The 27,190-nt window shown below is 34.0% G+C and overlaps 4 protein-coding genes across 6 annotated transcripts; all 4 read right to left on the bottom strand.

Moving 5' to 3' along the window:
* Positions 1 to 8,360: 8,360 nt before the first annotated feature.
* On the bottom strand, positions 8,361 to 17,338 carry LOC108486698 (probable serine/threonine protein kinase IRE4). Of its 3 annotated transcripts, none has more exons than XM_017790885.2 (17): positions 16,817 to 17,338; positions 15,706 to 15,785; positions 15,406 to 15,615; positions 13,661 to 14,914; positions 13,086 to 13,258; positions 12,744 to 12,996; positions 12,217 to 12,309; positions 11,914 to 12,054; positions 11,742 to 11,834; positions 11,388 to 11,580; positions 11,219 to 11,304; positions 10,386 to 10,474; positions 10,213 to 10,264; positions 10,015 to 10,071; positions 9,447 to 9,593; positions 8,812 to 8,886; positions 8,361 to 8,719 (listed from the first exon to the last, which is right to left on the bottom strand). In XM_017790885.2, the coding sequence occupies exons 1-17, from the start codon at positions 17,004 to 17,006 to the stop codon at positions 8,624 to 8,626; spliced, it is 3,282 nt and encodes a 1,093-aa protein (XP_017646374.1). In that variant the 5' UTR covers positions 17,007 to 17,338; the 3' UTR covers positions 8,361 to 8,623. The 3 variants fall into 3 exon arrangements, 2 of the variants coding, with proteins under 2 accessions (XP_017646374.1, XP_052884502.1); XM_053028542.1 differs by having other exon boundaries at positions 8,361 to 8,733; positions 16,817 to 17,332; XR_001871519.2 differs by lacking the exon at positions 8,361 to 8,719 and having other exon boundaries at positions 9,447 to 9,531; positions 16,817 to 17,332.
* Positions 17,339 to 17,915: 577 nt separating this feature from the next.
* On the bottom strand, positions 17,916 to 20,528 carry LOC108486458 (uncharacterized membrane protein At1g75140). The gene has a single exon (XM_017790518.2). The coding sequence runs from the start codon at positions 20,241 to 20,243 to the stop codon at positions 18,096 to 18,098; it is 2,148 nt and encodes a 715-aa protein (XP_017646007.1). The 5' UTR covers positions 20,244 to 20,528; the 3' UTR covers positions 17,916 to 18,095.
* Positions 20,529 to 21,243: 715 nt separating this feature from the next.
* On the bottom strand, positions 21,244 to 23,567 carry LOC108484262 (outer envelope pore protein 24A, chloroplastic). The gene is made up of 3 exons (XM_017787985.2): positions 23,267 to 23,567; positions 22,812 to 23,168; positions 21,244 to 21,482 (listed from the first exon to the last, which is right to left on the bottom strand). Exons 1-3 carry the CDS (start codon positions 23,462 to 23,464, stop codon positions 21,402 to 21,404), a joined length of 636 nt encoding a protein of 211 aa, XP_017643474.1. The 5' UTR covers positions 23,465 to 23,567; the 3' UTR covers positions 21,244 to 21,401.
* Positions 23,568 to 24,492: 925 nt separating this feature from the next.
* LOC108485912 (transcription repressor OFP7-like) lies at positions 24,493 to 25,967 on the bottom strand. Its single transcript, XM_017789756.2, has one exon. The coding sequence runs from the start codon at positions 25,800 to 25,802 to the stop codon at positions 24,765 to 24,767; it is 1,038 nt and encodes a 345-aa protein (XP_017645245.1). The 5' UTR covers positions 25,803 to 25,967; the 3' UTR covers positions 24,493 to 24,764.
* Positions 25,968 to 27,190: the final 1,223 nt, after the last annotated feature.

Here is a 27,190-nt window from a genome sequence, read left to right as displayed (position 1 = left end):
ATACGTATAAAAGGCAAAGTAAAAGTTGTTTTGTAGTGAGAAAAAGGCACCGGCCTTTGCTTAAAAAGTTGACTCAATTTGGGTATGATTGGCGACGTCAACGTGTGTTTAAGTCATGGACGGCCCAGATGGATTTTCATTAAAGTTTAATTATTTAACTTGCATTGTTTTTAATGTAGTGGGACCATGTTTTAATTGTTCATAATCCACAAAATTATTGAACTTGGGATAATCATTTCATTTGGCTTTCTTTTAAGTTGCAAATGCCACCAACCATAAAAACCCAATTATTAATTTCTCTTTCAAAACATTACTAGATTTTTATTTGTAATTTATAAGAAAAAATAATGTTTAATTAGAAAGTCAATTTTGGTTTGATATTCCATTTTATTTTCTTTCTTTTTGAAGGTATTATGGGTAAAAATTGAATGCAATAAACACATCACATTATTTTGTATTATTTATAAATTATTTAATGTTATTTTAGTATTTTTTCATGTTATTAACCTATTATTTTGATAATTCTTTTAACTTGAATATTGGACTCTCGACTTTTCATCCAATATCTTAAATAACATTTGATTTAAGATCTTAAACTTTAAACTTTGAAATCCTAGACCCCAAATTAAAATTTAAGGTTTCGAGTTCCTATTAAAAAATTATCAAAATAATGTGTCAATCACATAAAAAATTTAAAATTATATTAAATAATTCAGTAAAATATATAAAATAATGTGACACCTCTATTTCATACAAATTATAACGTGGTTTTAACATGAAAATAGCAAAATATAAAGCAAAGCAAGGTGTAGCAGAAGTTTTAATAATGGTTTTTAAACATAGTCAAGAGTCGGCTTGAAAAAGAAAAAGGGACATTGGCTTGATTATGTTTAAAGTAAATAAATAATTAAATTACTATGAATTATAAAAACATGCATCATCAATAAATTAATAAAAAATATTAGAAGTCATTAAAAACAAATATAGGTTTTATGTTTTTCAACCATAGTTTTTGGTCAAAAATAAATCTTTAATTAATTGGGTTCCACCGGAAAAGAAAAATTAAAAGAAATCTAACCCAAAGATTAAATAAGGCTAAAATTAGCAAAGGCACTTGTTTTACGTAGTTTGGCAAATAGTACATTATATGCTATTAGTTTGGATAGGCTGCTAGAAAGATCAAAGGGAGATTTCGTAAGAGTTGAGCCAATCAAGTGTTTCAAAGCTGGAGCCATGCTTTGCATTAATGGATAATATTTTTTTTCCCTTTTTTTCCTTTTCTTTACCTTTAATTAATTTTAGAGTTTGGGATCTCATATTTTAGAGTGCCTAATTTAAGACTTGAGTAAATTTGATTAAAATCATCCGTCACATCAAAAATTAAAATAAGGTTACATTTAACAAGCCTTTTTTTTTAACAGAAACAAGCTTAATTTTTGGATCTTAATAGTATGGTCTAACCAATAATAATTTAAGTCCTTTAATAAAAATATATTTAAAAATAATATATAATAAATAATAAAACAAATAATTTAAAACTAATTAATAATAATACATGTAATATGTACAATATTAAAATGAAAAATAGATTAAATTGTGAGTAGAACAAAATTTAAACATGAAATACATTAGATTAAGAATATTCTCATCTCGTTACTAGTGTAATAATATGAGGGAAAAAAAACTTATTTATTACATATATTTTACAATAGTTAGAAATAAAATAGAGAATAATTAGTACAATTTTAAACTTGAAATTAGCAAAATGAATAAAAAAACTCTTGTAAAATTAAGATTCTTTTAAAAATAAGTCATCGAGTAGCTAAATATTACTAATTGAATTAGTTTATTGCTAACTCAGTATACTAATACATGCATAAAAAATAATACTTCTATCAAACGTAGCATTAAATGCACTACAATTGTTAATTATAGTGTTGTCATTAATCTTGAATTGATGTTCAGTTAACTTGTGACACCGACTTAATCGATAACATTATCAATATATAGAAAAATTTCATGACTATGTATTAGTTGAGTGGCAAAGTTAAAGTTTTATTGATTCAAATTTTATGGGTTCAAATTCTACTATATATAACTTTAAATACAAAAAGAAGAACATTTTCATAATTTCTTTAACTGAGTTGATTTCAAATTTACTCATGACACCGACTCAATCAGAGGTTTAAATAATAACGATTGTAACAACCTAATTTTTACTGGTAACAGAAACGGTGATTCGAGGTCACCAATTCCAATGAGTAAGCTCGTAAATTTTATTATTTAGTATTTACGAGTCAATTGCGGTTTTAGGAAGATTTTTTTGAATTAGTAATTTGTGTTTTATAAGGATTTATTATGTTAAATGGTTTAGAAAACGAGGTATCGAGACCTCAATTCTATAAACCAAGCCGTAAATATTTACAGAGTGTCATTAAGGTATATTAAAGTTTCGTTAGAAAATTTTAACGTTTTGATAGCTAATTAATTAAAAAGACTAAATTGAAAAAATGTGCAAAACTTGCTAAAGTGATTAAATAGCATAAATGGTAAATAAGGGAGGACTAAAAGGAAAAATATACCAAGTGGAATGGCTGAGGCGGCATAAGTATGGAAAAAAATAATAAAATCATGTGATTTAAGGGCGAAATGGGAAATAAATGAAATTTAAATATCAAAATGAAAAACCTAAAAGTTTTTAGACATTTTTTTCATCGATTTTCAGTCCAAAAACACCATTGAAGAGCTGTAAAAGCTGGTTTTCATATTTTAGCTTCATGTGAGTTTAATTCTTGTCTTTTTCTTGTAATTTTTGTATTTTTAAAACTTTTACAGTTAGGTTCAACTAGCTATTTCATTAGTTTTTATTTTATTGAGAATTTTAAAAGTTACCATTGATGAATACTGGATATTTTTAATGAAATAACATAGATTTAGAGCTTTAATTTTGTTGTATGATGATTTTAATAAGCGATTTTATTAGATATTGATTTTAGGACTAAATTGTGAAGAATTAAAGAATTAGGGTTTTTATTAAATTTATATGTATCAAGGGCTGTAAGATAGCCTATAATATTTATAAAAATGATCAATTGAGAAAAATTAGTTCATTTGATAGACAAATTAGTAATGGGACTAAATTGCAAAAGTTGTAAAAATAGGGTAATTGTGTAATTTTAAAAATTGAGGGTATTAATTGTGAAGTGAGTTGGAACTGAAATATATGTTAATGAATTAGTAATTTTATATTTTAGATTAAGAACCCATATATACTCGAGAAAAAGGGAAATTAGAAAAATAGTCCCTAAACTTCTACAAATTTTACAATTTAACCCAATAAGTTCGTATGGTTAAATTTTATAAATTATATTGAATTGGTGAATGATATTATGTATTTAGAATATTGTTGAAAAATGGAATATTGTTAAATTATAAATTTGAAGTTAATATCTGGTTTAAATGGAATGCGAGATTGAGTACAATCGTTGTGTGGCGAAAGACAACAAAGGAAGAATTGACGAAAAATTACCCAAGTAAACCGAGGTTCAGCATTTGTTGCGAACTTTTGTGTTTACTTTCCGTTTAGTTCTCACGAGCTTATGTTTAACTCATATGAGTTTTCGTTCAGCTCTTTTGAGCTTTTGTTTAACCCTTATGAGTTTCCGTTCAGCTCTTATGAGCTTCCGTTCAACCCTTATATGTTTCTGTTTAGCACTTATATGCTTCTGTTCAGCCTTCGGGCTTCTTAAAACGATGTACTCATATTCATAAGAAATTCTTTGATTTGATAAGACTTGGTGAGTGACTTATGTAATTGAAATTGAAAGATTTATTGTTTATTTGAGTTCATCAATTAAGGTTGTGATTGGCAGGAAGATTGCATGAATAATTTTGTAAATTTGATTTGTTATATTCGGTTCGGTAAGATTTATGTTAAACCTATTGAACTTACTAAGCTTCATTAAACTTAGTTGTGTTGTTTAATGTCCTTGTAGATAAACGTGAGGTCGAGAGATTGGATCAACACATCAAGTCACACTATCCAGCTTATCCCAGTAGTCTTTGAAACATATTCTATGGTTTATATGGCATGTATAGGGTTGGAATGGTTTTAAGTAAAGTTAGTTTGTGTAAATATTTAAAAATCACATTTTGTTATATATTTCCCATCAACTTATATATGCATGGTTTAATCATGCTTGATGGGTGAGAAAAGTGGCCTTGAAATGGCCAATTTTCATCTACATGAGCAGAGACACGAACGTGTGTCTCAGCTGTGTGTGACACACCGCCAAGCACATGGGCATGTGGTTTGGCCGTGTGCCCCCTGCATTCTTAAAATTTAAAAATAGAATGCTCAGGTTTTTGCACATAGCCTAGCACACGGGCTTGTGGCTTGGCCGTGTGACCTCTGCACCTCAATTTCATAACACACGGTGTAGCACACATGCGTGTGACCCAAGATAGAAAGTTACACGGGCACAGATATGGGCTGGGACAAGGCCGTGTGCCTCACATTGAATGCCCACACGGCCTAAGACATGGGTGTGTCTCTTGGCCGTGTGAGCCACACAGACTGGCCACACAGACATTTGTCCCCTACATTTAAGAAAATTTTTGAAATTTTGGGAAAAATTCTCTGAATTTTTAGTTTAGCCCCGATTTATTTCTGATGCGTATTTTAGGCCTCGATGTCTCATAAAAGGGATAATATGAATGATTTATGATTGATTTATGATATGTATATTAAATGTTATAAAATGTTTGTATTCAAATCTGAAAAGTTTGGTAATGCTCTGTAACCCTGTTCTAGCAACAGATAAAAGTTAGGGGTATTACAACGACATTGATGTCTCTCATGATTGCCAATAATTTAATTTACTTTCTTTTAAACAAAATTATTAATTTTAACGTCGGAAATTTCACAATTTTATTTCAGTCCTCAGCGTGGAATTCTTGATTAGGACTCTACACAGCACCCATAATATTGTTTTTATATCCTTCAATTTCTTTTATATATATATATATATATATATATATATATATTATAGAATCGATGAATGAAAAATGTGAAAATATTTCACCCTTAATTAGGTTTTTTTTAAAAAAAAAAAAATAAGACGTGAATAATGAGTCATGCCATTGCCATCGAAACACGAGAGAGAGCTTAATTAAGAAAGAAAAACCAAAAATATATAATTACATTTCAACAAAGAAGGCACACCGTACACCTTATCGTATAAATCATTGGTAAGGTGTCGTACGTTTATGAAGATGCCCTTTTTTACGTTCATTTACACCACCGTCTTTACTAACTTAATCACTGTTATTTCACCTTAAACCAAATTATAAGCTATAAATGTGTTTTAATTAAAGATTAACCTTTCTAAAACATCTCATGTAATCATATATATACAAGAACACTGAAAAAGGAATCTCAGTAAGTTCATTGGTACGACTTTTGCGCTCAACTTGTCTAACAAGGTGGATGTGATTGATGTTATGTGTTAACATTCAACACCCATATATGGGTCTGAAAATTAAATCTTAGGTTTTGTATATTTTTCAGATTTCACAAATTTTCATAAAAAAAATTTCAACTAAAGAGGCTAAATTTTAATTTTTTAAAAAATACAAATTTGTGGCATATTTTAACCTAAATCCTAGTATTAGTATTCATTGAAAAAAAGAAGAAGAAGAGAAAACCCCATCCTGTTTTAGCTCAATACATTTGTTGTTTTCCTCGTCATTGTAGGGAAAATGGATTGAGTAATAAAAAAAGGGGGTTTGGTTCTAAAAACAAAACAACATGGTATCCAACAAGTTAAATAATGAAGCAATCTACTTTTAACAGGTTTCAGGTGGAAGAAAACCTGAGCATTGGATTTTATCATGATTATGATTCATCTTCAACGAGAAGTGATGATCTATTTTCATTATTATTGAATGCATTGACAATGATTTAATAGATGAGGATAAATAAATAAAACTCCACCATCATACAAACAACAATTCTATTATTATTTACATGCTGCAAAGGTAGAAATGTAAGGTGACGAGCAATTGTCAAAAAGGAGAGGAAAAAAAGGTAATGAATTGAAAGACAGGGCCTGGAGCAATCATCACCATTTTGATCAACTTTTTGGTTCCTTTATTTTTATTTGTTTTTCTGATTCCAATGGCAATAAGTAACAAAAGGTCCACCTTGAATCCAGACAGATAGCCCCATTCATCTCACGCTTTTTTATTTATTTACTATTTTCAACTTTATACATACAAGCCAAGTTTGATATTGTGAAGAGAAAAGGTGGGGGTCGGATTCAGATACTAGCTTAGCTTCAAGCATTAGTGGGTTTTGGCCCTCATCCTATTGCTTACCAGTTTGCCACCACTCTACCAATAGCAGCACCAGGGTTACACTGAATTTAACCTTTTCAATTAAAATGATAATGCAAAGTAGGCAACGGCCGGTGTGAAAATGACACTCTTTGGAAGGACTGAAAGACTGGCTTTTACTAAGCTCCAAAGGTTGTTTCATTTGTATTAGGTGCAAGGAAAAGATGTGAATCTTTTTTGGCCAAAATTCTTACAGTTGGAATTCACAAGTAGGGCAACGTGCATCCAAGACCTCCCTTTAATTTTTGGATTCCGATTCAAATTATTATTATTATTTTTATTTTTATAAAGTTAGGGTTGGGACCCTTTTTGTATATGTAAATTTGGCGACCACCAAAATTGAATATTGTGAGATCCATGTCAGTTGAAAAGCATGAGTTTCCTCTTTACGTAATGTTGTAGAATTTGTGAGTCTGATTTAATTAATTGAATATTCCAACCGGGAAGAAGAAATTTTAATTTATTTCAATGTAATAAGTAACGCCCCAAGGTTCCACTTTCCCACCCTTTCTTTATACTTTCCAACATGATTAATATATGAATTTATTTATGAATCAAATGATGATGTCTTGGATTAATTAATAATATCTATCTCTCTATTTTCTTTTAATTTTGAATTTGAATAAATTGACCACCATCAATTTCAAAAGTGAGCAATTAAAGGTAATTAATCACGGTATTAATGTCTCTCATCAATTGTACATAATTTTGCTTGGTATAGTAACAATTTTATCCTTCGATGTTGCAGGATAATTTTGTCATTTTGACCTTAATTCTAATAAATTTAACAATTTAACCTCAACATTTACATAGATATTGCAGGATAATTTTGTTAAATTTAGACCAAATGATAGGATGTGTAACTTTTGAGGGCTAAAATTATTATTATACCAATTAAGATCATGCACCATTGATGAAAAATATTAATCTTATGATTAATTGTCTCTAATTAGTTACTCACTCTTGAAATTGAGAGAAATCACTTTAAAAGTCTTTTTACACTATCTATACTAATATTTAAAGTTCTCACCTCAATCGGACTTCAATTGAGTTGTGAGTTTACTAAAAAAATCCTTATTTTTATAAAATAATATTTTCTCAATTTTGCCATTTCAAATGAACATATGTTTAGTATTTACGTTAAATATTATTTGAAAGAGAAAAGGAAATATTTAACTTGGTGGCAAATTCATCTGGACCTTAAAGGGAAGGCCCATGCAGGCCTGGCCCAACTGTGATCAAATTAGTAATACCTTGAGCATTTGAGAAAGCTTTAGCCATATTCCAATATGATTCAAGTTTTCAGGCTTCGTAAACAGGTTAGTGATTTCAAATGATATAAAGCTACTGTTCTGATTATTGCACAACATTAAGCTATACATTATAAAGCTACAAAATCTTTTGTAGGATAACTTTGGCGTATCAGTCTCCTCAATCTTCCTCCCATTCCCATCAACAGTTTCGTCTTCTGTGTCTGCTGGTAAGTTCAGCCGTCGATGAACTTTTTTAGTAGCCCGACCGACACCGGAATTCGAAAAATCAGAGCTTACACCAAACGTAATGTCTGCCACCGCCAGCGTCTCATTCATCTTAGCTCTTTTTTTTTTTTTTTTTATCTCCTTTCACTATATATTAAGCACCTATTTAGTGTTTATAATAATATTTTCTAGTTATTCTAAAACAAGTTTTATATATACATGATTTTATATATGCGTTAATATACTCAAAAAATATATATAAGACAAATTTGAAACAATTTTACTTTCAATTAACATTATAAATTAAAAAAATTAAAATATTAATTAAAATTTATTATTAAACAGTTAATCCAAATATTTATTAAGAATAAAATTTATTATAAAATTAAATACATGAAAGTGATCTTTTATTTAATCAGGATAAATTCATAAATTATAATTACATTCCTATAAAAGTGCTTAATGAACGAAATATGATAATGTAACTTTTATGGGACTTTAAACAATATCTTTCGATTTATACCAAAAGTTGTGAAGTAATTTTCCCATCAATCACAATCTATTGAAATCATAACTTGAGAAAGCACAAACGCTACCTAAAAGTAGGTATGAAACTCTCTTAAGTATTTAGGGTCGCTTGAACCATTTTCTCTTCCCTTTCATCGATCATTTTGATTAAAATAAATGATCCAAAGACATGGATTTATGAAAAGATACCTTTGGTACTAGATTCAACAATGAATTTGAAGCTATATCCCTAAACCTCTGGATGGAGAGGACTTGGCTGAATCCTTCCCAGATTGTACGAGAACATCATGATTTATTGATGCCAATTGTGACAAGTTCTGCAAAACAAATACTATATTTGAAAAATTGATCGCCACAAGTGTACGAGTAAATATATCTCTGTATGTCTCAACATGATCAAGTGCCATACCTTAAAGGAAAAATTTGTTAATGAGAGATTAAGAGGAGAGGAATCAAACTCTGCTAAGTCACCGCATTCATCCATCTGAATAAAGAAGAAACAAGAGATAATCATGATAGAGTTGCCGCATGCATGTAGCAACAGAAAATAGATTTCATCCAAATTGAAAACATTTTTTTCCTCTACAAAATCTCCTATCGCAAAGGATGAATATTGCATCAATGTTCTTTTACTTTCTTTTTTTTTGGTATTTTTCATGTCCCTTTTTATGCTTCATATTTGAGGTTTATGGCTGTTCTTCTCAACAATATTGTCTCAAAGGTTTGAACCTATGTTCTCTCATTTGGAGTGCAATGTGCCTTGCCATTGCACCAACATTTGTTGGTATTGCGGCCATTTTCTTGATAGAATATATACTACTCAAAACCAAGCATAATAAAACCACAAAGCTTTAACCGCTAATTGAGTTTGGCTATGGATATAAATTAAGATCCTCAGTGGCACCATTCAAAATGAAAATTCCGGATTAAGACTGAATCTGAGCATGATTTCCGACATGTCCATCCCTCTAGGTTAAGTAAAAAAGTATCACTTTTTGATCAGATTCACTAGCGGATAGTATGGTCAATGAGTTAGAAGATTACCTCCGGTCCAGTATTTGATCCTGAGTCATAAGTCTCATTATCAGAACTGCTACATTCATTCTCAGGGATTCCGCCGGAAATTTGACTAAAACGTGATAAAAAATAGCTGGTGTCATCTGCACTATCAGTGTGTGGTACAAAGGCAGCCTACAACAAGCTAATGTTAACATGCTAATATTGGATCTCCATCAAAGACAAATCAACAGTTTCTACTATTCTCCTAACCAAGCCCCTTTTCTTCTCCCAAAAATTGAATATTCTTGCTGTTATATGCAGGATATATACATGCATCAAAAAGTAAGAAAACATCTATAAAATGTTAAAACTTTCACAACTTGAGAAGAAATTACCAAAATTACTGTATCAATACTAAAAGTGCTTAAGCATACACAGCAATACAAATGGGTAATGGTTACAAGCCCAATAGAAAAAGACAATAAAAACCTTAAATGATTGTAATGAGTAACACCAAGCCATCTTCAAATAGGTATTGAAAGACTATCCCAGCGAACATAACTGTCAGACATTCTGCTAGAAGCAAGAAAGAATGGCATATGTGGATTCATACCTTTTGCAATGCAAGACTATCCCAGTTAACTCCATTGAAAAAAGCATGTGCTTTTACCTGTAAGATGGTCCTTCTTAATTAAAAATGTCACAGGAATCACGGTAGCATAATATAACCTATTTTTCAAGTTTTACTAGTGAATGAACGGTATATTTAGCTTTTCCATGAAATAAAAAAAGTTAGAAAGTGATGAAAAACCTCAGTTGCTCCATTTGCTCCTAACCGCTGTTTAGGATCATGTGTAAGCAACCTGTAAGAAAATGTACCAGAACTGAATAAGTTGTTCTAAATGAAATTTTCCCTCAACAAGAGAAGGCAATAGAATACAAGCTATCATCATATCTTAAAGATTCAAAAAAAAAAACAACAACCTGTTAATTAGATCTTGAGCCTCATAGGACATCTCACTAGGCACAGATGGCCATGGAATCTTTCTGTTCAGAATGTTGTCAAAAATTATCTGCAAAGCGATGACAAGAATGAGGCATGAAACAGAGCAGTTCCTAGTTGCCAACATACTTCTACAAAGCATTATGCTAATAAGAAGGAATCTGGTAAGGAGTGAGTTCAAGAGATGAAAGAGGAATCCATGCCACTTTTCAAACAAATTCAAAGAACATAAAATGTTAAAAGATGCATGGCGGCTAGAGATCATACATTATGGTCACTAATAATTGCAAGATGAAATAATATCCAAACAACTAAAGTTTAATGCAAAAGTTTCATCACTTAAACATGTATCCAAGAGACTAATTTGATAAACGGAGTTACTATCCAGTTCAATGAGAACAACAAAAACACAAATTCAAGTGAAGGAATCTATAAATGTTGCACTTATTATGAAACTTAAAGGCAAGATATTGTCTACATCAATCATATATGGTATAGAGACAGCCATTTGCAGTTATAAAACAAAACCTTAGCCGTGACTTCACTACAAAAATAAAGGTTGTTGTATGTGTTCCCTTTTCAAGACCTAAGCTAAAGATCATAAAATTTCTTGTTTTGGGCAGTAGAATCATGTCGTTGAAACTTGAGAGGCAACACAATGAATTAAAAGAGAATCCACATCAACATAAAGATTCAATGAAGCAGGATGCTTGACCACAAAATGGAAATAAGAATTGAACACCTTGATCAAAGTTACATACTGAATTAAGGATGAGGATATGAACGAAAGAAGAGAATACTTGAAGATATGTACCTCAGGGCATTCAGCAGCGAAAGGTGGAATTCCTGTTATGAACTCAAACAAGATTATACCCACTGACCACCAGTCCGCAGCATAACCTGCATGAATCTCAATGTAGAAAGATCAAATGTCAATTCTACTAAAGACTTGGAATAAACCTTACATCAGCTTGAATCCAAACCATGCTCAGTGCCAAGAAGAATTTCAGGGGCCAGGTAATCAGGTGTCCCAACTGCTGAGTGCCGACTTCTATCCTCCATTTGTTGCTTATGTAGATTACAAGTGTCTAATGAAGTTGTTCCAGTTGTTTCAGGTCCAGATAAATCAATTGTGTTGTTTATGAGGCCAATTTTTGATAGTCCAAAGTCTGTAAGCTGGTAACATAAGCAATAATTAGCTCATTAGCACTACAATAACATGAAGTTAATGAATATACGCAGAAAGAGCAAGTTAAACTAGAACTCGATGCTTCTTGATCAGCTACATAATGTACTTAATACATTGAAAAAACAAATCCACTGTTCATACGCCAGACCTTAATGTGACCATCATGTGCAATTAGTATGTTGTCTGGTTTCAAGTCACGATGCACAATTCCAACGGAATGGAGATACTCTAAAGCAAGAACCTGAAATATGGATGTAATCTAAGAAAAGTCCAGACAAGAATTAGATTGGTATGCATCATATACAATGATTGGTACAAACCAGCTCCGCAATATATGTTCGAGCTACTTCTTCGTCAAGGCATCCAACCTTTCTGAGTAATGAGTATAGGTCACCACCATTGAGATATTCCATAACCAAATAGAGGTTATCTCTACAGGTGAATGAATAAAAAAATCGAACCTGAAATGATGAACTCACATCTTTTTATTCAACTAGCATCATTGTAAATAAGAAAATTTAAAGCAGGGCTACAAGATAAACTTGGAAAATGTGGTTAATGCATTTTATTTAAATTAAAGTGGAGAATTTTAGAGCTCAAAGCATGCTAGAATTGGAATTTACCACAAAAGGGTTCCGAACTGCTATTAGAATATTCCGTTCAGCTAATATACGCTCAATATCATTTTTACGTATCATATCCAATTTCTTGAGAACCTACATAAGCAGAGAAATTGCATTGAGTTATAGAGTAAAACCAGACCCTCCCCCCCCCCCCCAAACCACAAAAACAAAAGTGCTGAAGATTACTGTTCATCAATCTAATGCTTTACAAGAAAATTAAAACATTGAAACTTATAATTAGACTTATTTTTAGTATGTTCTGGCAGAAGAAATCATAATGTTGAATTCAAATTCCAATCAACTAACTCGAGATGTGTTGGCTGCACAAAGCTCCAAATTATTCTTAGAAGTCAATTAAGCAACCAGTTGGTGCTGTCAAAGTTCAGTTTTTAGAAACAGAAACATGTACCATAATAGATTCTTTGGCATTTTCCTTGTCATGTACATGCGTATTATAATAGACATTATAGATTCTTGTATGTCCTTTATTTTTTGTTGGTGGAAAATAACAGAAAAAGGAATTTTACCTTTATTGCAAATAGGTCACCTGTCGTCCGTTTGCGTGCAAGAAAGACTTTACCAAAGGCACCTCTGCTAATTGGTTTGATGATCTCAAAATCATCTATTGTTGTTCTCTCTTTGTGGGACATATGTAAAGGAGTTGACACCGTGCTCCTTTGAGATGCATTATCTGAGAGATGTCTAGAGTTTTCTCTTTGTTCAATGCAACTCGTTGGACTTTTTATATCTGTTGCTTCACAAGCAAGTATACATTTCTCCCTGCATGATTAGTTAAGAAACACAATGACTGATTAAACAAGTTGATATATGTGTTCGGTCTCACAAATATATCTTTAACATTGCACTACCTCAGAAGAGTTTCTATTCGGCCTCCAAAAGTATCTATTACAAGAGCTTTAAGCTTACTATGCCGTAAAACATCCTGCAAGTCTTGCATGCATGCAAGCAAGAACTCATGAGACCCTTCTTTCAACAAGTCTGTGTCTGCTACACAACGAGCTATATCTGCAAGGTCAACCATCTGCAGATACAACAATAAAAGTGCAGATTAACCTATAAAGAGCATCGCACTTTAACATTACAACATTAGATGCATGACAGAAGCTCATTGCGAACATAATATCAGAAAAATGATTGAAAGAAAGTATATATTTAGGCACATGCATGCGCGTACATAGATTTGTCAAAAAAATACAGCCAGATTATTGTTATCCATTTAATTAGGCCTTGAATTGGGTGAATATACAACTTAAGGATTTCTACTCGACAGACCTGCATGAGAAACACATTAGTTCTATAAGATTCCTTAGAAATTCATTCAGCATCTTCACATTTTGGCAAAACATTATAAATATTCTTCACAACAAGAAGACAGGATGACAATGTCAAATTACAAAATGAGAGATCCTCAAGATCAACAAACCTGTTGCAAATCCTCTAGTTCAGAAGGATTGTTACGCTCCAACCAGAAAGAATCAAAGTGACTTCCTCTTGGAGTATTCGTAGAGGATAGTGATGTCATGCTCCCAGTTGAGGATGACGCTCCATGGTTGCCAAGCCTCATGCCCAAATGGCCCTTAAAGTCAATAGAAGCTAGATGAGAATCCTCAATACTGGCAGTGTCCATCTCATGTATGTCCTCAAACATTCCTTCAACACCCTTGTTTCGCCACTCACTTATCTTGGGAGAATAACCTTCAGATGTAACTGCAGAGCTCAAATTTTGCATTCTTGAATTCTCGGGGCTCCCAATGGAATTCAAATTCCGTGACTCTATAATCAGTTCCAATATTTCTGCCAGCTTTACTAGGCATTCGTCTACATCTATACAATTCAGTGCACATTTATCCGCATATGCACATATATAAGAATGAGATTCTAAATGAGAAATAGGTACAGCTTCCTCACATATTCTACAGATCACTGAGTCAGATCCATCTAGTGTTTGTTCAGGCTCACTAAGTGAACCATGAAAATTATGGTTGTGCTCATCAAGTGAACTATAACAGAAATTTGTCATTGAATCCCCTATAAAATGACCACCAGGGTGACAAAATTGTTGCTCCTGTGAAGTAAAATCAGACTGAGATCCCTGCGCAACTGAAATTTTCTCAGCATTAGTGGAACCTTTTCCAGAAGTTATACCATTCCGTCCAGCTGGCTCAGGGAAAAGAGGCACCTTATTCTGTCCCTGCAAATTGTGTTCACCACCAGCCTTCTGATGCACAGCATTAGCTGAATGAGAATCAGCAACTTCGGAAGTGAGAGACCAGCTCATTTCAACAGCAGGAATGCTTTCTAAACATTTCTTAAATTTGTTAAGAGAATTCTCATCAATTGGTTCTTTCTCTTTCTGAAACTGCAAAAGCCTTGTACAGCGTGTCAAAATAAAGAGCATACGCGTGCACAGCCACTTCACCAATACTGTTTGACATTGTTGTCTTTTTTCTGTCAAATCTTGAACTATTGTTTCACACTTAAGACGAAATTCAGTACAGGTCATTTCAACACATTGCTGGGCAAGAAGCAGAAGATCTTCTGCCATTTTGCGACCCTCTGGAGATGAGGAGTCTATGGTCTGAAGAACATCCATCACATCCCCAGCAAAAGTAGCCAGCTCCGTGTCTACCACCTCTTTAGCAGCATCAAATCTTGAATGTAATGAACCAAATAGTTCCTGATGATCAATTCATAGAAAGAGAAAGGAAAAGGAAAAGAAAAGAAACAAGTAACTGATTAACCAGAAATGAAAGAGTCCAATTGAACTGCTATAGTGGCAAAGTATCAGAAACATAAGCACCAGCTTCTCCATTAAGGTTTCATAATGTTACTACTATTTTTCATGCAGAGTTACAGTAATAACGATCCACATAAAGTGATTAGATTTTTCTGCAGCAAACTGGTAAACTAGCCAAAATCTGATTAATGCCATTAAAAGAACATATATGAGAATAAAGCTGTTACTTCAACATGCAATATAGATGAAGCCTCTCAAGGAAAGAGAAAACTACATTGTACTATATAATACCATGAATGCTTCATGTAATATCTGGACTAACAATTTTGAAAATAAATTTCAAAATCCTTTTGTTTTTATTTTATCTTGAGAAGGAATTGACAAAGCATGTTATGAACCAAGTTCTTTCTTGAATAATATCAGCACAGTACCTTTAAATCATTGTAACTGTGGGCTCGAGGATACACAGATGGAATACCACCCTTAGGTCCTAATTCATGCGAAAAACTCTTTAGACCTTTTGACACTATTCTATAGCATGCATTCTCAGCTGAAGATTGCTTTCCATTCTTATTTTCCATGTAGCCAAGTTTAGTTCTCACAGGTTCTCTGTCACGTGTCTTAACTTCTGAGACACCATCCTGTCAATCATGGTTTCAATGCAAGACAAGTATATCATGGAACTGATATGTAAGCCAATGTTTGAGAAAAGTAAGTACATTTAATTTCACCTCAATATTTGTAACATTATTGAAGGCTTGAGTGGAATTCCTTGAAATATAAGACAAAAGCCACCGTGCCATCTTCTTTCCTTTTTGTTCCAATACAGATTCGAAACAAAAAAACGTAACAAATACACATTAATTTTTCTTCTCAACAATCAATTCTTCATTAGAAAAAAAGGAAAGGTAATCAGAGACTCAAGAAAAATCAGAGACTCAAGAAAAGGATAAGATAAGAAAAAATGAATCCGGAAAAAATGAAGCAAGAATATAAAGCAAAATAAGGCAAAAGGAAACAAACTTGGATAAATCACCCAGACCCTATCCTAAGATAGCAGCTTTAGCAGAAATATTCTCCATCAGTAACCAGAAAATTAAGCCTAAGAACTAATGGCATGGTGAATTATTAAAGTTGCAAGAATTTGAAGCAGACTCGCCCTTTAATAGATGAAAAAGTGTTCCTTTGCATAAGAAAAGGGGTAAAAATGATGAAATCAATGGATAACTATTTTTCATGTGGCATAATTTAAATGACACAGTCCTATAAAACAACAATATTATAATCACTTTAACCTGCGTTCACAGTTTCGTGTGGGCATTCGTTGTCTAATTGACAATCTTCTTTTTGATCAAATGGTAACTTTTCAGCATGAGCATGTCGAGTACATTCTGACTATGACGGGGCAATACGTATTGATTCAAAAGGTATAAAAAATGAGAATCATACTCTTTTATGCTTAATCATCCTTAAGTTCTGTCAACAACGTGGTTAAAGCTCTGAGTGGGTACCTCAAGGTCCGGAGTTCGACTGGCTATTACATGCTCTTTCCCAATTTGTAAGTTTATAATTGCACCCAAAAGAAAATCATCCTTAAGCTCTAGAATGATTTGAACACGTTTGATTTACATCAGTAAATTTTGTTAACATTGAAGAAGTTGAGTTTAATTTTTGTCCTCCACGTTTTCTCAGAAAACAAACAGTGAAAGCGATCCATAACACAAACGTGCTTTCTCAGGAAGCAAACAGAGCCTTAACATGGACGTGCGAGCTAAATTTGAGGAAGCAATATTAATAATAATAATCATAATAAAAATAAATTTGAACTTTCTCTAGACAAACCTGATTTTTGGCCATGTCCACGGGCGACTGACTTCTGTTTGTTCTTCGAAGTCCTCGACTCGTTCAACTCGCCCGGTTTCGAACTCGGTTGTTCCTTCAAAAGAACTCGTGGGGTCTTGATCCGATTCAGTCCGGAAGGTATCCCGACTTCCGAGGAGAAAACGTGGTCGTTTCTTCTCGCATCAGCCATCAATAACAAACATCCAAAACTAAAACCCTTGCCCGCTAGCTTCTTTCAAGTTACCGGAGCAGTTTGTAACTAAAAAGAAACAATTCGAAATACAATAAACTTAAAATAATAGCAGAGAGGGAATTTGAAAATTAGAAATAAAAAGGGAAAAGGAAAAGTAAGAAAAAATATATATGGGGACTCCTCAAGAGTGTGCAGTTGGCGAAACAAAGGAGTCGTTGTAGACGGCGTAGTTGCACTTGCAAACCGGGAAAAAATATGAGCAAAAAAGGGTACTTGCGGCACTCTATATCATTATATTTTTTATTATTTCTATTTTTATGTCTATCCATAAAAATGGGTTATTCTTTTTATTTTATTATTATTATTGGTGGAAATGATAGTATCTTTGAAAACTTTTTAAACTTTACTTTGATTAATTAGTCATATTCAAGTAAAAGATATAAAATTATGATTCTTCATATGCTCAATTATTTTTATTTGAAATTTAAGAAAATGTTAGTAAATTAAAAATTATGCTTGCTTAATTTTTAATGACTATACTTTTTGACAAATTCTCCAAGTTTTTACTTGACCAATTAAGTTTTGACCTTTCTTTTTAGAGAAAGCAAGTTTTGACTTGCTCATTTGACATTTCAGTAATAAATGGAAAATTATGACAAGAAATAAGTTTATTAGAGTATTCTTATTTAAAAAATTTAGTGTAATGATACCATTTAGCATCAACAATACTAGCAATAATTATCGGTCGTATGTTTTAAAAAACATATATTTTTCCCGCATTTAAAATTAGTCATATTGTTAAACATATGTTTGGATATATATAAAACGTAAATATCGGACATAAATATTTGAAGAAAAATGAAAAATCAGGGCAGCACACCATTAGCTATAAGAAGAACAGACAGATTTTTCAAACCAGAACTAATGCTAAAAACTTCTGCAATTATTCTTCGTTTATGTTGCTAAAAATTAAAAATACAACATGGCAAGCTCAAATGGCTTTCATAATATCTTATAGAAGGCCAAAGGACAACTTAAAAGCAACCCACCTTGAAATGTAAGTTAATGGAAACTGGTTTTTAACAGTTAACTGTTGTCATCCACAACCTGGCTGTTCACAAATAAACTTTCTCTTCGTTTAGAAAACCCAGCAGATTCCAGGGTTGGACCCCTATACTTCAGCTCTGGAGCAGCTCTATAATTGGGATCAATCGGAGCACCTCTAGCACTCGGATCCGCTCTATAATTGGGCTCAATGGAAGCACCTCTAGCGCTTGGATCCGCTCTATAATTGGGATCAATGGAAGCAACTCTAGAGCTCGGATCCACTCTATAATTGGGATCAATGGGAGCAGCTCTAGAGGCCGGATCCGCTCTATAGTTGGGATCAATGGAAGCGGGTCTGGGATCAATGGAAGCAGATCTGGAGCTTGGATCCGCTCTATAATTAGGATCGATGGAAGCAGGTCTGGAGCTTGGATCCGTAGAACTTGGCCTGAAAGAACCAGTTGCTCCGCCTTGATACCGAGAAGGGGATCCATACCTTCTACTTCGAAGACCGGAGCTTCTCAGGTCCGCCATATCCGCCCCTCTTGAAGAAGAATCTATAAAAGACCTGTCTCCAGTGTTGGATCCTAGTGGAGCAGAATTTGTAGCTGATGTAGAGCTAAAAGGGTCATCTGGTCCCCATGATGTAAGTGCCTCTTTCTTCTTTGCAAAGAATTGCCAAGCCCCAAATAGGAAAAGTATGAAAAATAGCACGGGGCTGGTCCACAGCATCGTATTAGATTCCCCTTTCAAAACCGGAAGGTTAGAGCGATACATTCCAATGTAATCACCTCCAAGGCCAAGAACAATGAGCTTTTCACGGTCACTCGCTATTAAGGGTGTCACGTGTCTTCTCTCTTTATTTGTATCCACCACTTGGTGAGTTAAAAACGAAGACCTGATCTCATCCAAGCCGGCAGAGAAAAGAAACCTTGGCGCACCAGCCCTAACATAATGCAGCGTAGAAACATTATACACAAAAATCTTTTCCAGATCAACGATAAGCAAATATCCCTTAATAGCCAGAAAAGCAAGAGGCTCATTCATTTCCAACTTTTTCTTGGACCTAACCCTGCATTTGAAGTTCATACTATCACCCAACAGCAAAACATGAATCAAATCACCGTCCGATGTGAAACCATATGCTTTAGACCGTTCCGTTGCATCAAAGACGTAATTTCGAGCAAGAGAATGATTCAACCCATCGCATTCAGATTCCTTAATCTTCATACTCCGCAAATCCAAAGAACCAGCACCCATCTCCGTCAAGAATAAAAGCCTTTGCTTCAAGAATGCAAGCGGCCTACTTGTTGGCATCACAGATCCATAAAGTGATCCATTTTCTTTAAAAACCCTGATCTTTCCACTAAGATCTGCTGACAAAATATACCTCATCCTCCCAACATGATGAACTTCCAATGCAGTTATCGGGAACCCATCTTCCCCGCTTTCTGCAGCCACAAATTTACCAACAGTCTCCATTACAGGCGAACCCGATTCTTCTCCATTCAACCCTTCATAAATCCTATGTACCAAGATGACGCCATTTTGATGTCCGGTAATGACAACACTCTCATTCTTATAAACAGACATGTATGAAACCATTGCCGTAATTGGCGACTCGTACTTGGTGTAAAACTCAACCACAACATCCCCATTCCTTAAAAACACATAAACCCTTCCTTTTTCATCTCCCACAGCAACATACTTGCTAAGTCCCTCGTAATCACGAAATGGCAAAACATTTATACATGTTGGATCAGAATCTAATTTCACAGCTGACATGAACTGAAACCTTTCCGACCAAAAGGGACTGTATTTAGTAACTGAAACAGCCCTGCCTTTTCCCCCATCTGCAACACCAACTTCTCTTCTAACACCATATTTTTGTTCAGTAATTTGATCTTTCTTTCCAAAATCCGAAGACTCCGATATTTTCGACTCTAATCTAGAAACTATTTCACTAAGATTTCTAACTAGTTCTTCGAGTTTATGTAACAAAACTTCTTGAGGGATAAAATCATGTGGACTATTAGGGTCAGGTTCATGGTGAGGAATCCGATCATGTCGGTGCTCGTTTTCGATTGGGACGGAGTTAGAGCCAGCGAAAACTACGGGAAAAGGTGTAGAAGTGAAGATGAAAAGAAAAAGGAAGAGATAAGACTTGCCTTTGATGGGATTTGCCATTTCTGAAAAGGAGAAAGCTTGAAGACTTCGTTGATTCAATGTTTTGCCATTACAAATCAAAGCCTGTCTCAAGTACAGATCTCAGTTTCGGAGAATTTCGGGTGGAATCTATGTTAGATTCGATGAATCTGATGTGAGAAGATTGGCGAGATGGTGAGCAAAGGAACAACTGTTGTAACGTTTTTGACTTGGGTTTTGTACGCTGTAGTACGAGTTAGGGCAAGAAATGCGGATTTTCCATGAAAACAATAATATAAAGGGTAAAAAGTAAAAACATAATCTAATCTGAAGAAAACGATTCAGTCAGGTTAGCTTATTTGTAGTTTTATTGAGACCCAATTGCAGCACGACACGTTCATTTTTGAGAGAAAATTCTTAGTTCTACATTTGACTTTGCCCCCATTTTAATCGCATACGGTTTTAAGCCGCCTTGAAATGTATTACATTCATGCCCTGCATTTGCTGGGACTGGGTTTGGGCCCTTGTAAAAGGAAGCGTTCCGTTACTGTTCCTTTTTGCCGGGAAACCATCCATCCAAGACCAATTGCAGTAATATCCTGTTGAATTTAGTTACAGACTAATAGCTTCTTCAAATAATTATATGAATCAATTTATTTAAATTGCATATATTAAATTTTGAATTTAGTACACAATTACATTCCCGAGTTGCTAAGCTTGGATGATGCGATCTTGTTGATTGATTTTCCTTTGGAACTGCAGCTTAATGTCAGAAAATGAAAAAGGCAGCAAAAGTATCGGCAACCCACTTTTTTCAATAGTAGGGAAGATAACATCAGGAAATATATTTTATATGTTTAGAAGAGTTAACCAACATAATTATCAAGAAAACCATGAGGCTTCCCTTTCTCTTGAAAACATAAAATGAATAAAAAAAAAAAAAAACATGTATCTTTGTTTATCACTGGGTCGGATTTATATGATATGACCTGCAAAATCTCATCATAGAAGATGAAAACAAAGTCACAGAAATATCAAGGCCTTGCAAGAATGGTGATTTGTGACATTCAATTTGATCAAATGACTGGTACAAGTTTTGTTGCAAGCAACACAATTATGTTTTTGAGCTCACAATGAGCTGTTAGTTCAAATGTGTGTGATTCAAACAAAGCAAATTGATAATATTGATGAGCAACAACATCACATTTCCAAATCCCAAGAACTCTCCGCAATAAGCTTCGGGATCTTAGTTTCTTCAGCCAGATTGACGGATGCTGAAATCTGGGAAAGACAGAAAAAATAGTTAGATCACTAAGCAACAAGTCACGGTGTCAACAAATAGTATTTAAGTCTTCAAAACTTAATTTCTAACCAACACATCATAACTCAACATGCCATGTTACCCAAAAACTCAATTATCTAAAAGCTTTCAACACGGGCTATTCGTCCTCTCAATCGCTCTCAATCGCTGCTCTGTTTCCTTCTCTTAACAACCAAATGTAGGGATCAAATCTGTTTTACTAACATTGCATGGCCAAGGCTATATGACAAGGCCGGTAAGAAGCCTACAAATTGATTCCAAAGCTGTCTTATCCGATGTTACACAGAACTTTGCCTTGTTGGGTCGTTACCAATAGTAAAAGTTTGCTTCTATGCATCCCAATCGAAGAAAGCAACCTTAGTTGGAATTTTGTATCCCATCAAAGGAAAGCCTCCTCAAATATATCCATACAAGATGGTTTCCTCTTCGATAAATCCACTCCTTACCACAGTGTGAGCATCTAGAATCTCCCAAGCAAGAAAAGTAACCCTTCACTTGATTCAGTACAAAGGTTGGATCAGTATGAGCGACCCCCCAATAAAACACCAGCATATTGCTTCAGAAACATTCCTAACTGCCTCCTTTATATCATTTAATTAGTTAGAAGTAATGAGAAATGGTGGCATTTTATTTCATTATATAAACACCTGCGCTATTCAATAAAATCCTCGCCTTAAGCAAATACAAATAACATGTACATTTGAGAAAAACGATTCAATCAATCCAAGGTCATGCTTGCTTCAAGCTCTTCTCAACAATTCCAGAAGTCTTTTATCAAGAAAACAACAAAGCTTCTGGTGGTTGCGGACGCAAGGAAACAGCAGCTATCTACTTACTTGCTCAGATAACCACACAAGACTGTGTTTTAGAAAAATATCTTGCAGAAAATGTCTTCTCAGAGTAGAAACTCCCAGGCATCATATTACTTCAGTTTTCATTCTTGCACACAATTTCTTGGACAAATAGTTCATTCATACCAAATTCTTTGTTGAAAATAAACTTCAAAGCAAAATGGGAAAATGCAGTATTTTGCACTGCATTTGAGATTGAAAACCTGTAGCTATCTTCTATGAACCTTAATTTACCTTTGTCACTATTAAATTATATATTGGAAACCACATCAGTCAATTTCTTTTTAAAGTTCCCTAATTAAATTTTCAGTTAAATCAGATTGCAAATCCAATTTCAGAATAGAAATGGCAGACTTCAAGACTATATTATGCAACATAAACACTCAAAATTCAATTAAAAAAAAACATCAAAGAAAAAAACTGGTTAGTTTCAGTTACCTTAAAAGTCCCATTAAACTTAGAGTTTCTCGACCACTCCAAAGCCAAATCCCTGCTCCAAGTCTGATACGTTGCCTTAAAAACATCGTCATACACTCTCCTCGAAATTGCAAAATCCCACGCATTTTTCCCGAAATCATAGCATGGCTCAAAAGTCGTAGCCCCTCCGTGCGAGTAACTGTACTTGACCTTACAGTTCCTCGTACCAAACATGTAATTAGCCGACACCTTGTTGGCAGAGTCTAAGGTGAGTGTCCCGTCCAACACGGTCCGGTTGTCCCCTCTGCCGTGAATGTAAGTAAGCTTCAACGGCTTCTCCGCAACCCTAACTGAGTTCATGAACTGAAACCGAAAATCCTATCCCAAATAGGCAAAATTCAGATAAACATCAAGTCAACGATTAATTAAAGGCGTAGTTAAAGGGGGAAATTTTGGGTCTTTCAAGTTAAGCGTGCCTTTTTGGGGACATCGTAGTCGATGATGAAGAAGCCGGGTTTTTCAACAGCAAGAGTCAAACCGTTCAGGCTGGGACCCTTGATGAATGTCGCATCAGTCAGGGAAGCGCGTAGCTTGATATCGCCAGCGTTGGCGGAAAGGGAAACGACGGCGGTGCTCTTGTCATTGGTGTATCTGCCTTTCAATGACGCCTTCATATTTCTTTGGGAAGAGACAATGAACCGAGACAAGAGGGAGAGGTTGGTGGAACTGTCGAGGGTTTGGGTTATTTTTCATGTCTTTTGTAAATTTTTTTGGATTTATATTTTCTTTGGCGCACAATTTCCGGCTAGACGGCTCGAATCTTTAATTGATCCTCGGGCTTTTCATTGCAGAATCTTTTGTCTGGAGAACAAATTAATGGGCCAAAGCCCATTACTAAAAATCTGATATAAAAAAGTAATATTTATTTATTTATATGGTAAAGAAATTTTTTCAAATTTCATTAGAAAAATTTAGATTGCGATTGGTTTTGTTTTTTTAATATACGTTAAGATAAGTTTTATTTTGCAATAATTGTGTTTAAGCTTTTAAATTTATATTGTTGGTGTCAAACAATAGCCTTCCAACAGTGGAAATGGATGAGGTGTAGAGCAAACTTGTAATTAAAAACAAAGTTTAAATTATTATTTAAAGTTAGAATTTGATAAATTTGAATTATTTTTGTCTAAACTAATTCCTGAATAATGGATTTTAATAGGGTTTGAATTTGACAAATATTTTTGCATTAAGACTTGAACTTTAAGGTTACAAAAAATATTATGAACTAATTTGGACAAAAAGATTAATTTCAATATAGAAATGATTGTTAAATTTAAAGATTAAATTGAAAAAATTTGAAATTTTAATATAAAAATAATGATTAAATTCAAGGATTAATTTTTAAAAAATCTCAAAATGATTTTTTGAACGGTACTAATTAGTTAATATAGTTATTATAAACAATACTAATTCTATACTATAAAATGATTATTTTAAGCTTGGTCCGCCTAGGCTCTGTAACTTAAAAGCATTTCATTTTAGGTAGCGGTGAGGGTGATTGATTTGTTGTTTTTCTTGATCCTCAGTGCAACTTAATTTTTTTTCAATAATCACAATTACTCAACATTGATTGATGACAATTATTTCGCCAAGGCATGAAACACCTTCATGAAAAATACACATCTAATTAGAAAAGAAAAATCTTTGCTTTTATTTCAATTTTCTGAAAAATTTATGAATAAAAGAATTACATCATATATTTATAGTAATTGATTGCTTGCAACCCCCCCCCCCCTTAAAAACTGAAAGAGAAAGAATATAATATACTTTTGCACGATGCCTATTTCATTTTATCGTCCAACTTGAAGATTCAACTGACCGCAAAATTATCAGAAACGGAAATGGCGAATTTAGTAATAATTATTACAGGAAAATCAAGTGCTTACCATTAATAAGTTCTGAAGTTCCATTTGTAACTCAGAGGAGATTCTTGGGGTGACCGCCGAACAAGGTCTCCCAAATCTCGGTAAAAGCCTCCACGATGATTCCATGATATTGCCTTGAATTTAGAGAAAGAAAGCACTGCAACAGCTGCTCCAAATCATCGGCCTCAAACATCTGTTTGTCCAATATCATTTCCAGCATTGACCTCTTGAAGTCCTCATAAGGATCCTCCGATTTCTGTACCACCGCAACGCTCTCCCTTACCTTCTCTTCAGCCGTGCGCGAAGGTACCATCATCCGTCTCGCTGGATCAGTTTCAGTGCTCTCCGATGATAGAGCTCCCGTCTTTGTCTTTGTCTTTGAACAGTTAGGTTTCGAAGGTCCTCTGTATTTCTTTGAACCAAAGCTTCTCGGTCTCTTCATTTTCTTCCCATTATTTATCTCTTTCTTGCTCTTTTTGGTTTCGTTATGGGATTCGCCAGCCAGTGATTCATTCAACTCGAGGAATGAATCGTCCGAGAAGCTTAGTGAAGCGGAGATTAGCGTTTTGGTCTCCTCATTTTCGGTTCCTTCGCTGCTGAAACACCCACTGTCACGCGATGAAACACTTGCAGTTGCCCTCTCTTTCTCCATCTTCTTATCCTTCTTATCGACCTCGTTTTTGCTCTCATCACTAACCGATGCTTTACAGGTTTTCCTTTGAAGCTTGTGATTGTGGGAATTTACCACTGCATGCAACCGAGTTGTTACTTTCTTCGACGAGTAATCAGGTGACTCAAAACTAACGTCCACTGAGGGTAAGTATTGAGTGTGTGATGATCTTGCTCGGCAACCGCAGCCAACTGTCGCTATCTTTGGTGACAAATGGCATTTGAAAAAAGAGTAGTCCGGTGTCGACGGCGGCGGTGCAGGGAGGTTCGGATAAAAGATATCTAATGCTTTAGGATTCACCGGAGATAGCCGGTGGGTCACCGGACCTGGAGTCTCCGGTAAATGGGAAGGTTTTTTTGATCGACAAAATTGAAAAGATGGTATAACACGAGAGAATTTGAGCTTGAAACGTTTAGACATCTCCCCAAAGTTGGTTTGGTTTTCCTTTCAAAGTGCTGAAGCTTTCAGGCCGAAGACAATTATATAAAAGTGAAATGGCCGGCTATATGGCTGTATATAGAAAATAACAACATCTTTCTACCCAAATTTCCCTTATAATTAACTGACCGAATCCAAGTGATGATCTCAGGTTTTATACACTGAAAGCTACATAAAATTCCTTAAAAGTGAAACGTTGGGCTCATAAACGTCTGTATATTAGGTGGCTAGTCAACATTGACACATACACTAAAACTTTCAAATGAGTTCATATTTGTATCGATGCTCTTGTTTTAATGGTGAGAGACAAAAGCCCAAACACCGCACTTTGTACCATATGTTTTGTTTTGTGTGTATGTTTCAACGGAATAGATTCATAATTTGTAATAAATATTGATAAACAAAGAATATTAAAGGCTTTGCTGAAAAATGGAACTTTGATTTTAAATGCTGACAGCAATTTGAATCATAAATCTGACAGCATAGCATTAAATCAGAAGCTGACGATCTATTGGAATTAGACTCGGGAAAATCTCAAAGAAGACACCAACTTAAAGAAATTAAGGGGAAAGGCTAAGAACTTTGAAGCATTCTGCGGAACGGTGTGGGTTGAGTTGGGTTTTGTGTTTGATGTATGATATTGGCATAGGTATGATAGTTAGACAAAACATTAAACATTAAAAAACGAAGTTTGAAACTTGGCGGCAATGCGCATGCGTATTAAACGTTTTAAACTTCTGACTAAGCTCTTTCTAATCCTTCTAATTTTAACCGTTTCATTTACGTATTTCTTATAACATAATTAATGATCAAATGAATCATCATTTGGAATTTGAGAAATAGGATATCTCTAATTTCTCATCATCTTAGAGATCATTCCTATAAATCATATCATTTGGCATTCTCAAATGCCATGGGTAAACGACCGAAATTACATGAGAGCGTCTCCTCTCGCACCTTTGATATAAAAGGGTATGATTAAGGGCAATCGATGTTTGAACCAACAATGTTTATTCCCTTCTTTCTTTTTTTTTTTTCCTTTTTATCTGCATTTGAGTTTTAAAATCATTGGCTTCCAAGGCTATGACTCATATAGGTTACGGGCCTTATTTAGGTCTTTATTTTGTATGAGATTTAGGCCCAGACTTGTTGTAATTTCTTTCAGTTATGAAATAAATGATAAAAAAAAATTGATTGGTACAGGTGAAAAGCATTTAATAAAATCTTGAAAAATTATAATTGATTGACTAAACATTTTACAAAGAATATGATGGAAAATTTTAAAATTATGCTTGTTACAAATTATTAGTTCTAATATTATCAATAATGTTTATTACTAATAAAAATTTGTTTTGTACTTATCAAAATGC

The sequence above is a fragment of the Gossypium arboreum genome, chromosome 5 (assembly GCF_025698485.1).
Source record: "Gossypium arboreum isolate Shixiya-1 chromosome 5, ASM2569848v2, whole genome shotgun sequence".
Taxonomy (NCBI): Eukaryota; Viridiplantae; Streptophyta; class Magnoliopsida; order Malvales; family Malvaceae; genus Gossypium; species Gossypium arboreum.
This window is presented reverse-complemented; position numbering and strand designations above follow the sequence as displayed.

Coding starts and splice junctions, on each gene's coding strand:
- LOC108486698 (XM_017790885.2), bottom strand. CDS start 17,006: ATGGCTGATGCGAGAAGAAACGACCACGTTTTCTCCTCGGAAGTCGGG. Junction 12,310..12,743: donor GTGACCTATTTGCAATAAAG/GTAAAATTCCTT, acceptor CTGCTTATGTAG/GTTCTCAAGAAATTGGATAT. Junction 10,265..10,385: donor GCTCAAGATCTAATTAACAG/GTTGTTGTTTTT, acceptor ATTTTCTTACAG/GTTGCTTACACATGATCCTA.
- LOC108486458 (XM_017790518.2), bottom strand. CDS start 20,243: ATGGCAAATCCCATCAAAGGCAAGTCTTATCTCTTCCTTTTTCTTTTC.
- LOC108484262 (XM_017787985.2), bottom strand. CDS start 23,464: ATGAAGGCGTCATTGAAAGGCAGATACACCAATGACAAGAGCACCGCC. Junction 23,169..23,266: donor ACTACGATGTCCCCAAAAAG/GCACGCTTAACT, acceptor TATTTGGGATAG/GATTTTCGGTTTCAGTTCAT. Junction 21,483..22,811: donor AGTTTAATGGGACTTTTAAG/GTAACTGAAACT, acceptor TGTCTTTCCCAG/ATTTCAGCATCCGTCAATCT.
- LOC108485912 (XM_017789756.2), bottom strand. CDS start 25,802: ATGTCTAAACGTTTCAAGCTCAAATTCTCTCGTGTTATACCATCTTTT.